Source organism: Lontra canadensis, unplaced genomic scaffold, assembly GCF_010015895.1.
Source record: "Lontra canadensis isolate GAN:19392208 unplaced genomic scaffold, GSC_riverotter_1.0 scaffold1, whole genome shotgun sequence".
NCBI classification, from domain to species: Eukaryota; Metazoa; Chordata; class Mammalia; order Carnivora; family Mustelidae; genus Lontra; species Lontra canadensis.
The window spans coordinates 55,577,983-55,601,514 of record NW_022630995.1 but is presented as its reverse complement, the minus strand read 5'-3'; the positions used below and the strand labels follow the sequence as shown (position 1 = coordinate 55,601,514).

At 42.2% G+C, this 23,532-nt stretch overlaps 1 protein-coding gene across 12 annotated transcripts in view; it reads right to left on the bottom strand.

Annotated features, from left to right (window-relative positions):
* PROM1 (prominin 1) overlaps positions 1-23,532 on the bottom strand; it is a 126,108-nt gene that overhangs the window by 83,743 nt on the left and 18,833 nt on the right. For all 12 annotated transcript variants that reach the window (XM_032854639.1, XM_032854636.1, XM_032854642.1 and 9 more), the window contains one exon: positions 20,244-20,693. In XM_032854639.1, coding sequence (XP_032710530.1) covers positions 20,244-20,463 — 220 coding nt within the window. In that variant the 5' untranslated portion in view covers positions 20,464-20,693. The remainder of the gene's footprint in view (positions 1-20,243; positions 20,694-23,532) is intronic.

The window sequence follows — 23,532 nt, the reverse complement described above, 5'->3', positions numbered from 1 at the left end:
GAAAATATGGATACTAAACCCAACGGCGGTTAATAGAAAAATTAGCAATTCTTATTAATTTTTGTAGGTTGGTAATGACACTGTGGATAGTAAGAAATGTTCATCTCTCTGAGAAAAAGCACACTGAAATGCAAGGTGAGATGATAACTATGTCTAGGTTTGCTTTAAATGTTCCAGCAAAGAAAAATGTAGAGAGAAAAAAGATAGATGAAGCAAATATGATAAAATCAGATAATTTTTCAGCTGGGCAACTGGTGTGGGGATTCCTTGTATCAATCTTTCCAGTCTTGGGTAGGTTTGAAATTTTTCATTATTAACAACTGATAGGAAATCTTATTCACCTCGCATTCTGTTATCTAATCCAGATCTTCATCACACACCTAATCTATTTTTAGTGAAGCGGTCAACTAATTACTCCTTTGGCCTCTCACCTCTTTTCTCTTCCATTGCATTCTACACAGTGCTGTCAGATGAATCAGTCTATAACCTCCTTTATATGGCCTCCACTCTGAATTATCTTTAGAGGTATCCATCATGTCACCCTATACTTCCGATTAAAATAAAAATGAGCACTGACTTTGGAGAAGAGCGGTCAGTGTATTTCTTGATTTGCTCAGACAGTCCCACTTCACATCTGTTGCCTTGACCTAATCGTTACTAGTGTTCCCTTTTACTCTTTAAATGCCCTGGTTTAAATGATGGACTAAATGGTCATCCAAATCAGGTGATCCTGAGTTCAAATTCCAGATCTGATACATAATGTTGTGTGACTTACTGAATATCCTTGGTCCTCAGTTTTCTCATCTGTAAGATGGAGGTAATAATACCCATTGCTGAAAACCAATATGTAAAAAACCCTGAACAAGATAAGATGCCCACCACATATTAAACAATCAATAGGCAGTTGATATAAGTCTATCTTCCTCCAAACAAGATCCTTCTAATCCAGCCAGGTTTCTTCCCTGGTCCCTAAAACCAAACATGTCTTGCTTGTGACCCCCTGAGTCTTGCTGATATTATTCCTCCACCCATCAAAACCCTCCTTCTATCCTTTAAAGTTCAAACTTGAGGTCCTCAGCCAACTTCCCTCATTGCTAAATACCTACAAGTCATCACTCACTTGTGACATTTAATGATCCACTGGCTTATGTGTTCTCTGGATGATTTATTTCTGCAAATACATTTGTCCCCTCAACTACAAACTCTTCTTTCCTTTAAAGCAGGGAAGTTCTCTCTCCCACATAAATCTTATGCACCTGTGGTAAGCACTTGTATGCCCTAAACACTTGTATGACCTAAATGAGATCCAGGAAGCTACCATTCTTCTAAGAAGAATAGTTTCCTTGAAAAAAAGAACCTAGAGATACAATCATGGTCCTATTCATAAGAAGTTTTGCCTTGTTTTAAGAAATTCCTTCTTGATTAAGTCCCAAAGAGGGTGGGGTTGGGAAATCAGACGCTTCCTACAAACTAAAACACAATTCCAAACCATTATTATTGTTGAACTTTAAGACCCCAGTCTTTCCAATGGTATATTAAATATCAGCTAAATACGATTTCCCTGTAGCTCTAAGTCCTTAATTCAGTCTGGTTTTCGAATGTGCAACTTGTTTTTTTTTTAAGTCTCATTTATCATAATAAAAGAATTAAACCCTCAAGCATAGACCGGTTAGGTAATCTGCATACACAAGAGACCAGTGGGTAAAAATGGTTTGAAACCAGATGATCTAAATATCTTTCTGTCTTTCTTCTAGGTCATAACTTTATGCCTCCATCTTATATGGGGGTAGAGTGTGATTTTAACTATATAAAAACACTAACAAAAAATATCTTTGCTTAGGGAAAAAAAAAAAGTCTAAAGACAGGAGACCAAAATGTAAACAGACGTTATCTTTGGGTGGGAGAATGGATACATCTTTTATTTATGTTTCTGTGTATTCCGTATAAATATATTCTACTTGTAAAATGGAAATAAGGGGTGCCTGGGTGGCTTAGCCGGTTAAGCATCCGACTCTTGGTTTCGGCTCAGGTCATGTTCTTAGGGTTGTGAGATCAAACCCTGTAAAAGGCTCTGCACTCAGTGTAGACTCGGCTTGGGATTCTCTCCCTTTCCCTCTGCTCCTCAAACCTCCCCCCACCCCAAGATTAATAAACAAATATTTAAAATGGAAATAAATAAAGGTACGTCTATTGTGTTGGTAATGAATGATATTACAAATGATTAAACAATTCACTTAGTCAACAGAGACACATTCATTCAACAAAAGCTCCTGCTATGCTCCAAGGATCAGGAATCCATTTGGAACAGGAAAGGAGGCACTGCCTCCCTTGCTCAGAGAATCCTCCCTGGGCCCCTTTCCTGCTTGCTTATCCTACCGGCTCTCATTTGGCTGTACTATCTTAAACAAGATTATTATTTCTGGGCCTTCGTGGTCTCATCCGTATGATGGAATACACTGGATGATGATTTCTGACCCAATGATCTTCCCCAAATGACATCTTTTCTAAATCTAAATGGTCCAGTGATAATTCACAGTAAACAGATTAGGCGAAGGGTTCCTGCTCTCATGGAATCAATACTAAAAGGACTGACTCTGCTACATAACTAGGTTCAAGGCATTTCAAAGGCAAACTCCCCAAAACAGGAAACAAACAGATGGAAGCACAATCAATCTCTCTAGTAGTCAGGAATCTCTATTAAAGTACTAACATGTTATGTCCCTGGCAACTAATTCAGTCTTTAAAATACCAATGCATTTCTGGTGGTGGCATAAAACATCACAGAACCTCCTGGTAAATTGATAACTCTTTCTGAAACTTTGAAAATGATCAGATCTTTCCACTAATAATAATTCTCCTTGGAGCAAAGAAGTCTAAATGCCTGAATAACCCTGAGTGAACAACTGGAAATCAAAGTAGGGAGGGAGGGGTCGGTTTCTATGTGATTCCATTCATTTTCTCCATGCGGTCTAAGGTCACTGGCTGACGGAGAAGGGCATAGGGTAAAAACTGGAGGAGAGAAAAAAGAGTAGGTAAGTAAGGAAATGGGAACGTGCTCAGATATACATTTAAAGTGGGGCCAGTAGACACAGTTAGCTGCTCTGGAAGCAACCTGAGAAAATGGTGCAACAAGATTTGGAATTCTTTGGGAAGATGATCGAGTAGGAGGGGTGGGCAAGGGGATGTCTATAACGCAGGTTGTGGGTGCCCAAAAAGTGAAGGTGAGGGGCTCTCAGAGTGAAAGTGGGGGTGCTGAGTCGGGGAAAAATAAGCGAGGAGGTGGCCTGCTGTCAGCACAGCAGGTCAGGGAAGACCACCACTGAGGAGGAAGCCCGGGCAGAGATTGTGAAGATGCCAGGGAACAAGCCACCCGCTGTGAGGTTGCAGAGCCCTCAGGTAGAAGGCACAGCAGGTGCAAGGCACCAGTGTCAGGAAGTGGCTTAGAGTCTGGGAAATCTCTAGGCCAGTGTGCCTGCAGCACAGTGAACAAGTGGGCTGTGCAAGAACGCATCCACTTACGCATATAATCGAGACATACTGAGCACCTGCTCTGTTCCAGGCACATGCCAGGTTCCGGGGAATGCAGTTGTTGAAGAGGCAAACAAGATAACATAACTCCCTCATCAAGACGTTTAGAGTTTAATAAACAAGATAAACAAATATTTACTATTACACCAAGATATGTGCTACCAGGGAAGGGAGCAGGGAAGGGGGTCCTACATTGGTATGGCTGGAGACAATCTCTTTGAGGAGATGTCGTGTGAGCAAAGACCTGAGTGGCGAGAGTGACAAGTCAAGCAGAAGAATGGTCCAAACAAAGGGAACAGTCAGATGGTAAAGGTCTAAGGCGGGATGTGGAGTGGTGTGTTCCAGGAAGAGCAGGGAGGCCAGCTGGGTTAACTATTACAGTCATCAGGGAGCTACTATGTATAACCCTCCGCACTGTCTGTGTGAGTCAGGAGGCCACTGCCATGGTCCAGGTGATAGGCAGCCTCACGCGGGGGACGACTGTCCTGACACAGAGAAGTGGCCAGATCTGACACACATGTTCACAGCAGAACATCTGGCTTTCCCGGCGAACAGACTGGTCTCTAAGAAGCCTGGTCTGTTCCTGTTATTGTAATGCAATTCTCCAGAGGCATCCGTTTCTGAAGTCAGCTGTGAACTTGAATTTCAGCACAGATACTCATTTCTGCTCAGCCTTCCTTCTATGGCACAAGTTATATCTGGAATGACTCTTTTAAAGAAATGCAATTCCCTGCAACACAGGCCTCAGGGTAGACAGTCCTATTGAAGAGCAGCTGCATTGAACGCAGCATGTCACGGTAATTCCCCTCCTTGCGGCCTGCTGTCCAAATCTCATTAGGCTGAGTTTCTGGGTCAGCCAATTTCCAAGAGGATATTACAACACACAACCCCCTCTTCCCCAGGATATACAAAGCTATTTACTTCCAATCAGGTCTGAAGAGAGCCTTCCTCTCAATTAGTAAACATGGGCCATGGAATCAGCAACCCCATCAAATTAAAACATTTTAAAATTAAAATTCAGGAACTTACAGATTCCTGCATAATGTCATAAATGCTAAAGAAATGCCAGACAAAAATACACAGTTCTGTCGCCACCTTTTGGCTCCCAGGGTTGACTAAGAAGCCTCCCCCTCACCCCACCCCACCACAGAATGACTAACTAGAAGTCTTGTCTCTCAAGCGGCCATCTGTAAGCTAATCACCATTCTCCTTGCCAGGCTCCAGAGACTTCTTTCACCTTGGCTGCTGCCCTGGGAGGTCTTTTCCAACCCTCCTCCTCTAGTTTGAAATTATGTAGTTCTTTTTTTTCTTAATCCCACTCAATAAAAATTTGGCCTTTGGGGATTTCTTATTTTTATTCCTAATCCGTAAGAGAACATGAATAAGACGAAAGAAGAAAGACAAGCCAGCCCAGGGACATAAGATGCAACTCCTTAGCTCCTGGCAGACAGATATGTTCTGATCTCTGGTTCAGCCCCGCCCACCCCGTGCTTTTGGCATTTGAGGAAAAGGAAGACGTGAAGGAAGGGGCGCACGGGAGGGTCCTGTAATGGTGGTTAGAGGCAGAGCCACTGTTCTAGAATGCCCAGAAGCCACCTACAATTGCTTAGGCCAGTTGTTCAGGAAACGTTCAAGACAAGAAGGAAGGCATTTTTCCTCATGTACTCTCACTAAAAGGAAACTCTGAGATACAGTCAACAGCTGGCTTAATGTCCTGATGCAACTGAAGAAAGGCCAGAAAATTCCAGAAAGCACTGAGGAGAGATGCATGAGAGGAGCGCTCACCAGGAGCCCCTCCGCTGAGCAGCTCACTCCAGGCTGCAGGAGATGAACATTTATAAATAAAGGGACCATAACAACTCACGCTTAGCTTTTCACATTCATTCCTTTTAAAAAAGGTAAAATTACTCACTCGACATGAGTCAAACTGGGTAGAAGAGGAGCTCAAAACTGAAATGATAGATTATTAGAAATTACAAATGAAAATCTGTATGTCAAATCTACATGATATCTCTAAATTTACAGGAGAAAGCCGAAACTATTCTTAGGGGATATTTTACAGACAAATCTATTAGGAAATGAGAACAAAAATGAAGCAATTGAATGTTTAACCCAAAAAGTTAAGGAAGAAAACTAAATAGACGTGTGAATGCAGAAGGGAAAAATTCCTAAAAACAGATCGACCAAATGAACATAATTTTTCATTTCAAAGGCACACGGGGAGCCAGTAAAGACCAGTCCTTCATTGCAAAGTTTATTCCTGTTGTGGCAGGGAAGACAGAGGTGGAAAGCAAGCAATGCAATGTTTGAAAAGACATGTGGAAATGTTCTAAAATCCATGAGTAATAACTGGACTTAAACCTACATATCAAGAGTTAAAATCATGCTACTTATTTTCCTTCCTAGACTTCTTGGAAGTAGAGCTCACAAAGCGAGGGGCACTGCTTGATCCCACTAAAAGGTATCATGCAATAGCCTAGTCTAAAAGCATAATAAAAAGAGTAAGATCCTGAAATCAAGCAGACCTGAGTCTAACTCCTGCTCTGCCCACCCACAAGCTGTGTGATCCCGACTAAGGGCAGTCCTCTCTCGGAGCATCTATTTGCACATATGTAATATAGAGATGATGTCTACCTTACAAGACACTAGACAACATTATTAAGATGTTTTTGCATTTCTAATGTAGGTTTAAACCGGATCAACCTTTATGGAGTGCAACTGGGCAATATCTATTATAGGTACAAATTCATTAAATTCTAAGTTGGCTTGGCTATTCTATTTCTAGAAACATATCCTCCATATGTACTTGCACATTTATGAAATAATTAAAGTGATTTATAACACTGTTTGTAGCAGTAAAATGGTGGAAATGAGTTAATCAGTAATGGACTACTTCTATAGTAATAATAAAAGGAATGAGGAATTCCCTCCTTATGTACTAATATAATGTAATGACCAAGTTGTATGTTTAACAAGAAAGCGAGGTGCCAAATAATACATACAATATATTATCATTTGTGAAGAAAAAACCACATGCACATTTTTGCTCATGTATGTAGAAAAGACATCTGAAAAGACACAGACACACGAATGTATGCATAAACTGATAATAGTGATTGTCTGTAAAGAAGCTAGCTGGGACAGAAGCTTCATACTGTATATCTTTTTTTATGTTTAAATTTGGGGCCATGCAAATATGTTACCTATTCCAAAAATTCAGTATTTTTAAAATTCAGTGAGATATTGGAACAAATCAAAGTGGAAAATACCAATAATTCGGCTGGAAAATAAGCAAAGGCAAAAAGAGGAAGTTCTTTGCAAAATGAAATGTAAATGTATAAAAGGATATGTATGACTCACCAGTGATTAAAGATACACAAATTAAACAATGATTTTTTTTTTCCTATAATGTGTCAGACTTGCAATGATGAAAAATCTCAATAACCAGAGTTGGAAAAATATGTGGGTATGCATGTATTTTCATGCATTAATAATACTGGGTATGCAAATTGGTACACAAACTCAGGAACCACTTGGTAATATCAATCAAAATTTTAAATATACACACATTTGTAACAGTAATTCCTTATCTAGAGGTTCCTCCTATTGAATTTACTTGCCCAAGTATGTCAAGCTAGACATTCACAAGCAGTCCTTGTAGCAATGTTTGAATAGCAAAAAGAACTGCTAACCGAAATATCCATCAAAAACAGTGAAATGCATTGTCTAATCAATGGAACACTATACAGCAAATGAGGAAAAAGACCTAAATGCCATCACTATGGAACAGAATAAACACAACGTGGCTTACTCATACAATGGGACATTGTTACAGCTCAAATGAATGGATTAGAATCAATGGGTTTTGGCATGAATAGAAACCCAAAACTTGGAGTACCTAGGTGGCTCAGTCGGTTAAGCGCCTGCCCTTGGCTCAGGTAATAGAAAGGGATCAGTCCCATGTCCAGCTCCCTGCCCAGCGGGGAGCCTGCTTCTCCTTCTCCCTCTGCCTCTCTCCCTCTCTCTCTCTTGCTCTCTCTCACTCGCTCTAGCAAATAAATAAATGAAATCTTAAAAAGAAAGAAAGAAAGAAAGAAAGAAAGAAAGAAAGAAAGAAAGAAACCCAAAACTTAACAGCGAGTTAAAAAACAACAAGCAGGCATAAAGCAGGACTCACACACAAAACACTACTCTTTGAATACGAATAGTGAGTACATAAAAACATGCACTGAGAGGAAAAGGTGTCTGTGGAGAAGCATAGGAGGGAAGGCAGGAGAGGAATGAGATAGGGGATGGTATGTAAAGGGGATTCCGATTTTGTCAATTATGTTTTCTATCTTTTATTCAAAGCAACCTGACTATTCATTCTGGGAGCATAAGAAAACTACCAATGTTTTATGAATTTTCTTTTCTGTACTTCCCTGCATTTTGTGAAGTTAAAGAGAAATAAAATGGATGTCTAGAATAATCTATCAGATATTGTAAGTTTGAACAGCAAAGGGCAAAGAGCACATTGAATAATTCCTTTAAAAAAATGTATGTGTGTGTAAAACATTTTTTAGATGTTTATTTCTAGAGCCTAGAACACAGCCTGGTACTTGGTAAGGACTCACCAAATACCTACTGAATGAATGAACGAAGGAGTGAAAGAATAGCTACATACAAAACTTGTTAGTAATCATGACATTTTAATGTTATTTTCTTTTTTTCTAAAGATTTTATTTATTTATTTATTTGAGAGAGAGAGAGAGACAGAGCGAGTGAGCACACGAGGGCGGTGAGGGCCAGAGGGAGAAGCAGACTCCCTCCTGAGCAGGGAGCCCAATGAGGGGCTCGATCACGGAACTCCAGGATCATGATCCAAGCCAAGGGCAGATGCTTAACTGACTGAGGCACCCAGGCACCCTGTTATTTGCTTTTGATGTGTATATATTGCTTTTATACTTAAAAATAAAATTAGCTTTAAGTTATTTTAATAAATACTGGGCACAAGAGCAATGTACATAATTGGACTCATGTGGTGATTTAGATTTAATTAAATATTTATTCCTTCTCAGTTCAGGTATCTCCAGGACTTCTCGTCACCTTTAGTCTGGATCACACATGATGTTCCTCACACTGTAGCTATTCCTTGTTCTTAAGCTCTCCACAGATATTTAATTACTGTTAAGTTTGGGAATACTATTTGCTAAAAAATTATAAACTTGGGTTTTCCCATGAAAGTAAAAAAGCAGTAACCTTGAATGTAAAGTAATAAGTGTCTGAAATACATAGAGCTATCATAAAGTTCATGCACTTTGAATTCTAAAGGAAAAATGGAGCCACCCACTGCAACACACACGTATGAAGTGAAGCATTAGGATTCCAAGAAAGCAGAGCTGCATTAACAGCTGACAATGCAAGAACAAAAGAAAAAATTTGCAAAGCTGACAGTAAGGGAATTTATAGAAGAGAACTGTAAAGCAGAGGAACACACTCCAGAAAGACACATGGCCCTGAGGGTTTTACTATATAAGAGCTCCGTGGTATCATCCTGACACCAGTATTTCAAAAAAGTACACACAGCAAATGCTCCACTTTTGCTGAGTAAATAAAAAATTTGGTAGGGAGAGAAAAGTGTGTTTTTCAAGCTCAGAAGTACCAAAACAAAAGCAAGAGATTATGAAGGATCTTCCAAAGTACCAGGCTTTGCCGGCATCAGTAAGTTTATAATCCACGACTACAAACTATCAAAAGGCAGTGTTAAACATGTAACAGTGAAAGTGTGCAAGAAATACAGAAATAGGACAAAATAATGAGATGAGAGGTTCCAGATTTCCAGAATAGGGATCACATGGGGAAGGTTTTAAAGAAACAACAGGACTTTGGCCAGGAGGCACCTGGAGGACAGGAGGCAAGGAACAAGGTATCTGATCTTGAAGGGGTTTGGGGCCTTATGTCAGGCAGGGACTACAGAGAATAAAAAGCAGGTAGAGAGGAATTACCCATGAAAATCCTTTAAATCTCTGACCTCCAGCATGCAATGCCAGTCTTTTTTTTAAGCGCTGATGGAGGTGGTAACTCCTTCAGACAAATACTGCATGATATGGTTGTACATCAGCAGAAAGACCGGCTTATACAACTAATTTCTCCTTTTCTTCCTTTTCAGCAGGTATCGTTGAATCTTCATGAATGAAATGCATGGATGTTGTGACTCGGATCATAAATGTATGAATGACAGTGGAGACCTGGGGAACTAAATCCCACTTTCCAGCTGCCCAGATCACCCAGCCAGCAGGTCCTTCCCTCATGCACCAGGAAGTGACCACCTCTGCCAGGTACACGTGACCCTCTGCAACACCAGTCCATGTATCTACTTACTGGGTGCAAGTGTTTGCTAGGCCTGTGACAACTAAAAATCACAAATGGTGTGGCTCAAAGCACAGGAATGTATTGTCTCACAGTTCTAGGGGCTGGAAATCCAAGACCAAGAGTGGACAGGGCCATGCTCCCTCTGAAAGTTCTAGGGAAGGAGCTGTTCTAGGTCTCTCCTAGCTTCTGGCAGTTCCTTGGCTTGTGGAACCATCACTCCAGAACTCACCTGGCATCTTCTCCATGTCTATATCTGTCTACCAATTTCACCTCATAAGGACACTAATCCTATAGGGTTAGGGGCCCACCCTACTCCAGTATGACCTCAGTTTAACTACTGGCATCTGCAACAACCCTGTCTCCAAATGAGGTAACATTTTGAGGTACCAGGGGTTAGGACATCAACATATCAATTGGTGGGAGGAAAACTTCAACCCAAAACACTCAATTTGCTCCCAACCTTCTTTCTGCCTCTTTATGTATAATAAGTTCAATGTGTAATTAAATATTACACAAACTAAGGAAATATGCATATAAAAAGAATGAGCACAGAAAACGAAATGTTCTATAAAGACTTACTAAAGACCAGTAATTAGATGAAATCACGTGTGAGTCAACTGTAAAATTCTGGGAAGAAAAAGCCAACTAAAAACACACAACTCTGAACTCTACGTGTTTTCTTTGAATTCAAAGAAATCAAAACAAAGAAGCCAAAAATTACAAAGGATACATTTTGGCTGCTATTTATATCAGAAACGCTAATCATGAAACTGCAAACAATTAACTCATGTTAAAAAAATGTTTTCAGTCTTGGCTCTACATCAAAAGGTTGGTGAATGAATGTTTCAAGTTCCTTGTTTAAAAACCTTTCCAGCTCGGGCAACACCCTAACAAGGACATGTCCATGAAATACTACTAAGTGAACACTTGCCGTTACAGAACATACAAAGTATTCCATTTTGTTCCCTAAGATTTTTAACAAACCTGAGAGCATGTTTGCAAACAACATTGAAAGGACTGGACCCGTTGTGAATGAATGCAAGTAGACAGTGATCATCAGTGCTGCTAACATCACAAAAAGGGAGACAACCAAACAGATAGTATCCATATCCTGGTGCAAATGTACAATACCGCCTATAAATTGCTTTTGTAGAATGAACTTGTATCTGATCTCTGTAAGAAAGGCAGAGAAATATGTTAAGAACGCCATGAAAATGGAATCAACCAAGTTCAGCCTATAAGAAATACTGCAGGAAAAATAACTAGGTTCTTCAGCAAAAATATTGCAAGGAGGAAAAAGACCTAGAGGCGCATCCTAGAAATTAAACAGAGACAGAAGGAGGCATGTCAACCTATTGTAATATATGAGCATTATTTGGATCCCAATTGAGTCAAACTGTATTAAAAAATTGTATTTACAAGACAATCAAGAAATCTGAACACTTCAATACTTTATTATATTGAAGAACTGCTGTTGGCTTTCTACAGTGTAATAGTCCAGCATCTTTATTTTTAGGGATAGGTACAGAAATATTTATAGATGATATGATAGAAAGACTAGAATTTGCTTCAAAATGGAGGGGATGAGTAGGAGGAATAGGTAGAGGTAGAAACCAAACAAAATTGATCATGAGTTGAAAGTTATCGAAGCTTGGGTGATGGGGAAATGAAGGCTCATCAGAAGGCCTTTGGGAGGTATTTAGGTTTAGATAAGGTGTGGAGGTGGAGCCCTCATGATGAGGTTAATGCTTCATAGGAAGAGGAAGAGACCTGTGTGCATGCAGGCTCATGCTCTCTCTCCTCCACCTGAAGATACAGTAAGAAGACAACTGTTCTCAAACCAAGAAAATGACTCTCACCAGACACTAAATCTCCTGCACCTTGATCTTGGACTTTCAGCTTCTACAACAGCAAGAAATAAAATGCTGTTTACGCCCCCCCCCCCCCAGGCTGTGGTATTTTGTGACAGCTGCCCAAACTGACTAAACAGGCCCCAACTGGAAACCTCCCAAATGCCAAGCCAGTAGGATAGATATATAAATTATAGTATATTCATATGATAGGAGAGTATGCAACAGCAAAATGAATATTTACAACCATATGCAACAATCTGGGTGAATCTTACAATTAAGATATTGTGCAAAAGAGGGCAGAAACCAACATGTATGTACTGTGTTCCAGCAGGTGTAGTTCATCTATGCCGTTGAAAAGCAGGAGGGGGTGTTACTCTTGGGATGAGCTGGGGGACAATGAGCAGGAAACAAGATAGGGTTCTTCTGGGAGCTTCTTTGTCTTGGAGCTGGTCACAAAGATGTGTGCAGTTTGTGAAAAGTCATCAAGTTGTCGATATAGGTGCACTTCTTGACATGCGTATTGTGCTTCAACACAAAAATATTTTAAATATTTTTTAAATTAAAAGAAATATGTTGATTTAGTAGATACAGAGTGAGACCTAAGGATTTGCATTTCTAATAACCTTCCAGGTGATGTTGATGCTGTTGTTCCAAATGCCACATTGGGCAGCACTAAGCTAAGCCACTAGTGTCCAAATATACCTGAGAATTTCCAGGAACAGGCTCAGTAGACAAAGCGCACTCCTATGGCCTCCTTCCTGTAGCTCAGGTGAGGGTGACAGGATTACTGAGCGATGCCTGCCCTTCATCGTCTACAGAGCCCCATGTAGATGTGCTGGCATCTCCCCAGGCTCATGGCCTGACAATCTCCCAGCCATGAAGGGCTCTAGCTTTGGCGTTCTCCAGGCCACATCTATATGAGCCACTATCTCAACTTGCATCAAACAGGCGTTTACTTATGCACCTGGAATGCTCTCCTCTGCTTCCTGAAACCTTCCACACCCTTCAGCTCAGTTCAGATGCTACTTCCTCCATGAAGCCTTCTCTTGGCTCCATCATGACTAATCCTTTCTTGAGACAGCCATGAGCCCACTATTTACACTTGACTATGAGCAAGGACAAGCCCGCCCTGCACCTCAGCCCCCTATGGAGGTGGAGATCTCCTCCCTCAATGTCAGTCTTCCGAGAACAGAGAAACTCAGTTGATGCCATCTCTGCCAAACAGCACCAGGCTTGGCACCTAGTAGGAGCTCACTACATATTTGCAGGATTAAAATATGAGCTCTTAGAATCAAATAGCTTTGAATCTGATTCCATTTTTCAGAAATATGACCTTGGTCACATTACTTGATATCACTGGGCTGTTGGGGAGAACTAAAGAAGAATGTAATGGGTGTGTGTATTGAAGGTGTGAAGTAGCCTTCAGAAAGGCATGTCTAATTCCTGCCCCCAGGAACCTGTGAAAGTTACCTTACTAGGAAAAAGGTTCTTTGCTGACATAATTAAGGATCTTGAGACAATATTATCCTAGATGTAGGGTGAGCCCTAAATCCAATGACAGGTGTCCTTATAAGAGAAGGCCAGTGATACAGAAGGGGCTGTGTGAAGACAGGCAAGATTAGAACACCTAGAGCCACTAGAAGCTGAAAGAAGCAAGGATTCTCCCCTAGAGCCTTCAGAGAGAGCATGGCCCCACCAATACCTTGACTTTGGACATCTGGCCTTCAGAACTCAGAAAGAATAAATCTCTGTTTTCAGCCACCCAGTTTAAGATCATTTGTTATGGCAGCTCTAGGAAACCAGCACAGTGGGGGTCCAATAAATACTTGTTCTTTTGTCTGTGTGATCATCAAAGTCTGACATTAGTTCAAAGGCTTTTAATGAATATGAATTTTATACATTCAAATGTTATTTGACAAACACACAGCACTTACTGTATGTTAGATAATGTTTTGCAAATGTTTGCTTTGCAAACATTATTTCTTTAAATATTATGATGACCCAAAAGGTACCATGATTATTTTTTTCTTGAGAGAGAGACAGAGAGAGAACGGGGAAAGGGGCAGAAAGAGACGGAATCTCAAGCAGACTCCATGCCCAGCATGAAGCCCAACATGGAGCTTGATCTCGTGACCCTGATCATGACCTGAGCAGAAATCAGGTGCTCCGAAAGTATAATGACTCTTTTCATCATTTTGCAGAGGAAAAACTAAGAAACAGAGAGCTTAAGTAACTTGCCCAAGGTTACAGAGCTAGTAAACTATGGAGCCAGGATTCAAACCCAGGCAGTGGCTCCAGAAAGTGAGTTCCTCACCACAGCTCAAGTACTGGACTTGTTCCAGAATCTAGATCCCCATCCAGCAGAGGATACGTGGCAGGCCTGCTAGGCCTACCTTCTCTCCTGCTACTGTCCACCCTGCTGTGCAGCTCAGAACCAGCACTGCCTTCCCTGTACAGACCACACTTCACAGCTTATTCTGCAAGAGTAAATTGGAGGACTTCTGCTCAATGCCAATAGAAAAGTGGCATTTAATTCCACATTGGTTCCATCCAGCAGCTGCTCCGGGGGCCTCTTTCTTTACATTCATACTTAATCTCTCATTTCCTGCATGTACTTAAAGACTTCCTAAAAGAACATCACCACTGGAGACTAGAGGAGTAGGGAGCTTTTCTTGTGTCTTTTTGTGGGCCTGGCACACATGTCCCAGAAAAGCATAGCCTGCCTCTGTTGATGACACACATAAAGTCAGGACCACAGTCTAGCAGGACCTTGTAGACAACGTTACAGGAATATAGTCAATAGGACAGGGTTTCTGTTTAGCTACAAAAGTTGTTCTATGAAGCAGAAGACTCATGAGATGAATTGAGCAGTGCCCGTTACAGTCTGCGGATGTGTCACCTCCCCCCAAAACCCACTCCACACTCACAGGTCCCTGGGGACATATGAATGCAATCTGTACAGCAGATATCCACAGAGGCAACATAGTGCAACACTGGGGGAGGGGAGACAGAGTCATGGGCCCTGGGTCAAACCCTGGGTTGACCGGTTAGCCATCAGTGTATGTGACCTTGGGACAGTCCCCGAGTCTCCTGAGTTCTAGATCAGCAAATACAAGCAGCAACTATGAGCTTGGACAATAAACCCTGCCTTTGCCATGGACTCCTTGTGTGACCCCCAACTAGTTGTGGACCTCAACTTCCTCTTCCATAAAATGAGAATAATGGTACCTAGTTTGTAGAGTTGTTGAGCTGTTCAAATCCCGAAAGCAGCTACACGATAGCTGTTAGCTTGTACATAAATTAGGATGAGAAGGCTGCCCAGCACAGTGAGTGACACCAGGGAGGAAGGATGACTAGATATTAGTTCTTTACTTCAATGACCTTATCTGTGGCCAGGCCCACTGCCAATATGAGTGCTGGGATCCAAAGGAGACAATGCTGGCTTTGTTTGAATTAAGTAAGAACACACAGGTGTTGGATATAATATAACATCCTGATTCCCAGTGGACATTGGCAAAGACACATCTATTGGGCTGTCCGCCCAGCCATCCCCTTTCCTGGGAGTCACCTCCTTACCTGTGCCGTGGGGACAGTGATGGCTCCCAGGGTCAGGCCCACGAGATGTGACCATGGCCACTATTGCTCAGTGGGTCTGTGGTAGGAGACTGGCCGAGGCAGAACTGGAACTTGGGTTTGGGACTTAAAAGAGAAGAACCCCCCAGCTATTCTCCAGGAAGTAGGCTTGAATTTTGCGACACTGGATATCCTTGTTCTCTGCCAGGAGGGTCTGCAGGAGTGGATGAGCCCAGAGGTAGGGGGGATGGGAAGGCAGAGGTGCAAAGGGACTGTGTGCAGAAAGGAGCCAAGGTGGGAGACAAGGAGGCCCTGGAATGAGACCCAGTCCCTGGTGGCTGGGCACCACGAGGTAATTGGGAGTCATGATGATAAACTCTTTTTTGACTCTCTCAGTTAACAGGTTTATGTTACCTGCAAGGGAGGGAACTCACACTTACTACAACATCCTGCCCAGATCTCAGACTCAGCAGAGGACAAGCTTCACTCTTCCCTCCTCCCACCTGCCACTCACCCAGCTCTGGCACCACCAAAATCAGATTAACCCAGAACGCTGTTAGAAACAGGTCAATCAGCCTAAAAATCTCATTTAAAAATATGCCCAAAACAGAGCAGAGAGTAATTTTAGAGACTTTCTATAAAAATAAAATAAAAGCGGAGCTCCAGTAGACTAACTCTGATCTGGGTCATGATTTATGCCAAATTCATCATAAGACACATGAAATTGAAAAGGCACTGTTTACCATCCACGCCAGATAATCTTCTATAACACACACTCTCAGTGTGCAAAATTATCATTTTTTATAGCCATCTGTAGATATTTTGAAAGCACTGTGGTAAAGTAAAAGGGAAAGAAAGGAGCCACAAGGTATGTTGTGAAATAAATGAGCCACAAGATATACTGAGTAATAACTCGTCCTGGAGACAGAGGTTTCTTAATCTCCCCCTGGCTAGCTGTGTGCCTTGAACATGTTCTCTTATTCTGACTTAGCTTTCCTGTCTGTGACGGGGGATATAATAAATAGAAATAAGACCTTCATTTACCACCATCATCTACCTGCCAAAGTGGTTGGGGGATTCGAGTGAGCTAACAGCAAAGAATGCCTTACAGCAGATACCAGGGATAGTGGGAAAGAGCACAGAAGAGGAAGAATGAGAGTCTGTCAGATGAGGAGTAAAGACCACGTGGTAGACTAGCACTGCCCCCAAGCCCTGCCTTCTAGAACCAGTTCTGGGACTGTAGGGCTTGTGGGAAGACACAGCCCACTGAACTTCGAAAGTAATGGAATGGCTTCTTCCATGGTAACTCCTAGAATATTCCTGATGGAGCAGCAGCAAGGATATTTCAGTGATCCCTCCCTCCTAGAGACATCTTTTTCTCATGTCCCTTTTTGGCACCAGTCTTGGTGTCAAATTTGGTCAATTCTTCCTCTCAAATAATAATATTACTAGCAGCTACATTTATTAAGGATTTTTATCTGTGCTTTTCAGACATGGTTTTAAACATAGGTTTTACATACATCATCTCATTTAAGCCTCACAGATAAAAGCTACAAAGTGAGTTATAATTACAGTCATATTACATCTATGAGAGCAGAGGCTCTGAAAATTAACTTGGCCAAGATCACCCAGCAGGTAATAGACAAGAGTTAGGATTTGAACCAAAGTCCTTTGAAATGAAAGCCATGAAATTGATCCTGCCTCTGTTTCCCCCATTACCTTTGCCTTGTGCTGAGTTAGTCCATTATTATCTCCCTCAGGACCACTGCAGAACACTCTACCTCCCTATGACCTCTCCCACCAGCTGCTATCAGATTCTTTTTCCAAAACCCAATTCCCCTTCTGCTTTGGCTCCCAGCCCCAACCAGGTAAACCACACAGAAAATCAGGCACTCTCAATAAATGATTGCCAAATGAATGAAATTTTTGCTTATGCTGCCTTAGCTTCCTTCCTTCTACAAAATTTGTCAGCTTATCAGTCAGGGTCTGACCCTTAACAGATTTATTCCATAAATACCCACCTCATGGGTCCACCCTGAATCACTCTCTCATCCACTCCCTAGGGCATATGGTTCCCTGTGCCAGGAACACCCTTCCCTCAACTCCTCCAGTCATCCTGTCATCATCACCCTTTTTAAGTTGAATGAATGGACAAGCAACTCCTCCTGAATGTAAGCCATCGTTCTCTTCTCAGAGAGACTAAGCAGGGGACTCGGCATCCCTCTTGCAGCTTCAGACCAGGGGCAGGTGTTTATGAAATACCCACACCAGGTTCTCGAGCATGTTCTGCTGTGGTGTATAGTCACCTGTCTTTCTGGTCTGATCTAATCTGATCTTTTTCTCTGCCCAGGAAGGTAAATAGACTTTTGTGTAAACTCCCAGTTAAACAAGACCATTCCATCTTGGATTTATAAGGATACACGATGGCCTTCACTTTAGAGAGTTACAAATGCAAAATCCTTTATATTGTTTGGCTCAGACACAGGAGGCAAAGTGGAAAACTTCCCAGTCCAATAGCATGAGAAAAGGGAGGCCAGGATCGAGGGTCCTCCCTTTCTCTTTCACTCCTGCACTGGACCGGGACCCTGGATTCAAAACACTCCACCCTTTCAAATGAAAGTATATACCTAGGGGATCATTCTTTCTGTGAATATGTTACTTTGTGGAGGACTTGCCATGAAGTCATCTGAATGACTTCAAGGTTAATGTATTAAGTTAGTCAAGCTAATGAGTAGGATTCCATTTCTCTCTCTCTCTCTCTCTCTCTCTCACTCCTGTCCTCTCTCATTGTTGTTGTTTTTACATCTTCTGTTATGAAGATGTCTGCTTATGATCTGGCATTCATGAAACGCACTGGCCCAGTAGGAAAAACCATGTCTGCTACATGCCCTTTATGTGGCAAAGTACCTATAAGGGACTCTGAGACCATTATGATATCTAGCAACTAGATGAAACAATTTAAAAAATGGGATGCTGGGGGAAAAAAATCCAACACTCCAAGATGTCCCCTTTGAAATTCAATATTATATTCTTTAAGAAACCCAATCCCCGCCATCCCCCACCCCCAAGGGGTAATGCGGCTCTGCTCTGGTATACTATTAAGACTTTTGGGAATTTCTTTTTCCAAAGAAATAAGTATTGATGAAGGTCAAGGAACAAGCAGGGCTAACACCCTCAGATTACAGCAGGATTTAAATTCTTCAGACGGCTCCTTCTAGACTAATAATGATGCCAGATTTCAAAACCTGAGAATGTGTTGGATATAGGATACATTTGACCTGATAATTTGAATACAAACTTCTAAAAATATGGCTTTCCTTTGTAAAACAAGTGTGAGGAAACCTTCCTCTGAAACCTAGAGGAAGCAAAATAAAGCAACATATGGAAAGAGATTATAGGATAACTAATTACATGATATGTCTTAATGACACATGGATGCTTCACAGTCTTTTTGAAGACGCTGTTATAAATTCATATAAAACAACCGAATTCTATTCCTTTTGCATAAAAAACTCCAAAGAAACTAAAACTAAAAACACGAGATATTTGATTATTCAATAATATTTACACCAAGTCTACAAATAAAGGAAGAGGTACCTATCAAGAATAGTGAGCTTGTATCCCACATTAATAAATGAACTAGTTTCTACTTCTGTCTTTTGGATTTCCAAATTTAGTCTTTCAAGCAGGGACATAAACAATACGTAGTATTTGTTCAGGTTCTCTTCAATGGCAACAGGGCTCAGAGTGATTTGTTTCATTACACTGAAACTTAAACTAATAAAAAATGGAGAACTACACTTCAAACTGTTTCAATTCCTTAATCTGAAATAAAAAAGTAAGAAAATTTTAATATAAATATATCATAATGAAAATCTATAAACTGCCTATAATATAAACAAGTGTTAAAGCTCACTAAATACCTTCTCTCTCCCTCTCTTTCTGTCTCTCTGTCTCTCTCATTCTCTCTCTCTCTCTCTCTCACACACACACACACACACACACACACGCAGACATATAATCCTCTTATGAACAATAGCTGACCAGCTAAAGAAGATGATAAGGATTACTATAAGTTTTATCATTTGTATATTGTAGTAATCAATAATAGCATTCAAATTTTCATAGTTTAAAGAACAATCCTAGAATAAGTCTAACATGAAGTCAATAAAAATTTAGATTGCCAAACCCTAATAGCTGATACTTCCCACAGACCATTTAAATTTTCATAATCTTGTTCCTGAAAACACAAGCCCGCAGACTTCCCAGTACAGGGAGTAGGACAAACAACAATACTCATGAAGGGTAAGGCACCATGCCATTAAAGTTCTAACAAGAGACCATCCCTCCTTTCCTTACACTTCAAGTCTTAGAACTAAAGCAAAGAGTTAGCCAGGTAAACATGGCAGGTCAGGACAGTCATTGTCCTCAGCAATGTGAAATTGTACTTTGTGGTAGGTCAAGGAGGGGTCAGTCTGTGAGTGCTGGCTTAGCCACCAGAGGCAATTATTAACTCACCTGAGAAAATTTATTTTCAACCCTAATTTTTACCTTTGGTTTGCACTTGAGGGTAATTCATTGCTCTCACCAGGAAAAAAAAAAAAAAAAAGAAAAAGAAAAAAAAAAGAGGGAGGGGAAAAAAGATCAAGAATTGGAAAACCAGCATAGCAACATTGTTTAAATTCATTTCTTATAATCACATTCATTAACAACCTGTTTAACCTGGTACAAGTGTTCCTAACTTCTGTCTCAATACTTTCTGCTCCTGTGCAATCCAATCACTTTGAATGTTATGTTTTAAAATACTGCATATATAAATAAAATACTGAATATAATACATATTTACTGTATCATGATTAACAAACAATATTCTGTGTGCCCATGTGAGTGTGTCTGGAGACAAAGTACTCCCCCCACCCCCACGCCATGGGCACTTACCTTCAGGGAAAGCATTGGGCTGCACCACACGGAGGAAGACATGCACCATTTTAAAGAGAACACCAATGGGCCCAGCTTTGTAAGAGTCTTTGGTCTCATAGTTCGTGGTCGGCAATTCAAATTCCAAACCATCAGAACCCTTTGTGGATGACAAAGGCCCCAGGGCAGAGGTATCCCAGAACAGCTCCAGCAGCAGCAGGAAGCTGAGGAGGAGGGCCATGGCTAGCCAGATCCTGCACGCATGAGGTAGAGCTGGGGGCCTCCGGTCTCAGAGGTTCTGGAAGCCTAGGATGAGACAGGAGCTTGTGTTCCTGCGCCAAAGAGGCTCGGCGGCAAGCGCGGGGTGTGCGGAGCCCACTCCCTTCCCTGGCCGGGCTGGCATGCAGCAAAGGCCGTCTGAGAATCTTTTTGTGGATCCGGGTCCGGGTCCGTGGACTCAAGGCACCATCCCTGGTGGGAGAGAAAGGCAGCACTCAGTTCACCCGCGGCCTGTCTGCCCCAGGAACCTCCAGAGAGGAGGCAGCACAGCTTAGAGGTAGCGCATCTGCCTAATCCGCTGCGTGGGAGGCAAAAGCAGAGACTGCTTAGAGCTGCAGGGGCACGAAAGCCAGAAGGCCCCACCCCAGGGTCCAGATGCATAACGCAGACCTTGATGGGTTCCAGAAACACTCTATGCTGCAGAGAAGGCTGTTCGGCCTTAGGAAGAGAGACTTACTGAGCACTTACTATGTACCCAACACTGCTGTACATGCTGGGCTGGCTGGACCCTGTTGAAGGCATAATACCATTTACAGATGAGGAAACCTCTCCACAGAGGACTTCGGGGACTTGCCCCAAGGTCGGGGATGATTAACGGTGGGGTTACAATTCAAACCTGGGAGTTTTCCTTCAGAGCCCCTGCAAGACACCAGCACACCGTTCCTACAGAGCCTTCTCTCTGGGGCTCCACGCAGGCCTCCAGAGGCCCCAGCCATAGACCAGATGCCTATTTTTTCTCCAGATTGGTGTAGGTGTCCCTGCTTTCTGGAGATACATCTTATCTGCTTTTTCTTCTACTCATTTGCTCACTGACCTTATTTCAGACATCTGCCTCTCCACCTCATCCCCAACCCAAACTAGAAGACCTCAGAGGCAGAACCAAGCTGTCTAAGGCTAGGTTACACTGGAATTTACCTTTCTAACATGTTCACCAGGTAATCCTGAAAGAAACCTTCACCCCCAAGTCACTACCTGGGAATTATAGGTCCCAGGGATGAGAGACAGGGCAGAGGGAGATCCCCCACCACCCTTCTTGGGAGGGAGGAACAGGAATATGAGAAGCAGCTACCAAGCCAGTGTAGAGCTAGGGCAAGAGACCCAGAGGGCCTCCAAAGTAGACCCTGTCCCCTTGTGTTTCTAGCCCCAGAAATGAACAAAAGACAGGTCAGAGTCAGGGTTCAGTAAGTACCCCTCAATGTAAAACTGAAAAAGCCAAAATGACTGATTTGCTTATGCCACTGCATAGAAAAAGAAGTAGGTGCATCAGAATGCAACATCGGAGAGAAACTGGGATGCTCTGCACCTATTCTATTCTGGGGTCAGGAGCACCCTGATTATATTCTATTTTGTACATAAGATACACACTTAGTAACTTCCAAAATAAGGGCAGGGTGCTACTAAAACCCACTGTGCAATGGGGGAAAGAGGGTCTTCAAGAAAGTGACACATTGCACAAGGGGCCAGAGGGCCTACAACTTGTATTCCACCAAGCTGTAGAAAGTTCCAGACAAAAGGTACGAATGCATGAGCTGTTTGAGTGAAGATGTTAATTCATATTTAATCTCCTGGATATTGCCTCATCTTCTAAGTCTTGTCCCACCCCTGTTACTTCTGCACAGAACTCCCAAAAGAATGACCCTAAACTCTCCTTATCTACTCATGGGCTTCTCAGGGCATTTAGAGCTCGCAGTGCCAACCTTGTTAACCCCGAATCAGCTTCCTGTCGGCTCTCCATCACACCATGGATACACCAGGACCCTGGTAACTGTTTCCAAAGGGCATTCTCCCTTCCAGGCTTGGCTGCTGCAGCCCCCCTACTTGGGCTCTGGAGTGCTCTAGCCTTTCACTGGTTCTGGTCAGAAGTCACCCCTGTGTGCAGTCAAACACAGGCCTGCTCTGCTCCATCTTCAAATAGTTTCCAGAGGGGACAAATGAGAAAGAAAAAAAGCCAGCTAGTCTTTATAAAGCCACTGTCTGGGAGTCTCCAGGGCTGCACAGGGCTGGAGAGGGAGATGAAAGGTGAGGGTGGGTGTGTTATTCAGGATTAGGACTACTGTCATTAGACAGGCAGGCAGGCATGCACATGCACACTACACACACCACACAGACTAGCACATACCACACACCACACCACACACACTAATACACACCATACACACCCCACACCTACACACACCACACAATCATACTCCACATGTACACACACCACACACACTAACACACAACACACACACTATACATACATACACCACACACACTAGCATACACCACACATATACACACCACCTACATTAACACATACACCACACACTAACACTCACCACACATACACACACTAGCACATGCCACACACGCTAAACACCCTAGCACACATCACACACACTAGCACTCACCAAACACACACCACACACACTAGCACACACCACGTATACACCAACACATTAACACACACCATACACACTGCACATACATACACCACATACACCACACAAAACACAACAAACATACATATAACACAATCAGACATATACACCACACACTGATACACTGCATGTATACACACCACACATATACATACCACACACACTGACACACTCCACACATATGCAAAACATATATACGTACAACACACACTCATATAAATATCATATAAAATACATACAACACATACACACACATTACATGCTCCCATCTTGTTTTCTGCTAAAGCACAGGCAGGGAGCACAGCAGCTGGAAGGATTAAAGGCTCAGCTGCTAAGAAAGGCTGACTTCCTGGTAATGCCACCACACCTCAGCCAGGGAAGAGGAGCAGCACAGCAGGAGAGAGATGGCAAGAGGCCTGTGAAGAGCTATGAATAAACAGTTTCAAATTCTCTCTGGGAAAAAGCAGGGGAAGGCAAATCCCAAGTGAAATGCAGCCCCACTCACTGCTGCGAAGCTGGAAGTGCCAATTAAGCTAGGCAGCACCTAGAGCTACGTGTCCAGATTTCTTCACTTCTTTTTTTTTTTTTAAGATTTTATTTATTTATTT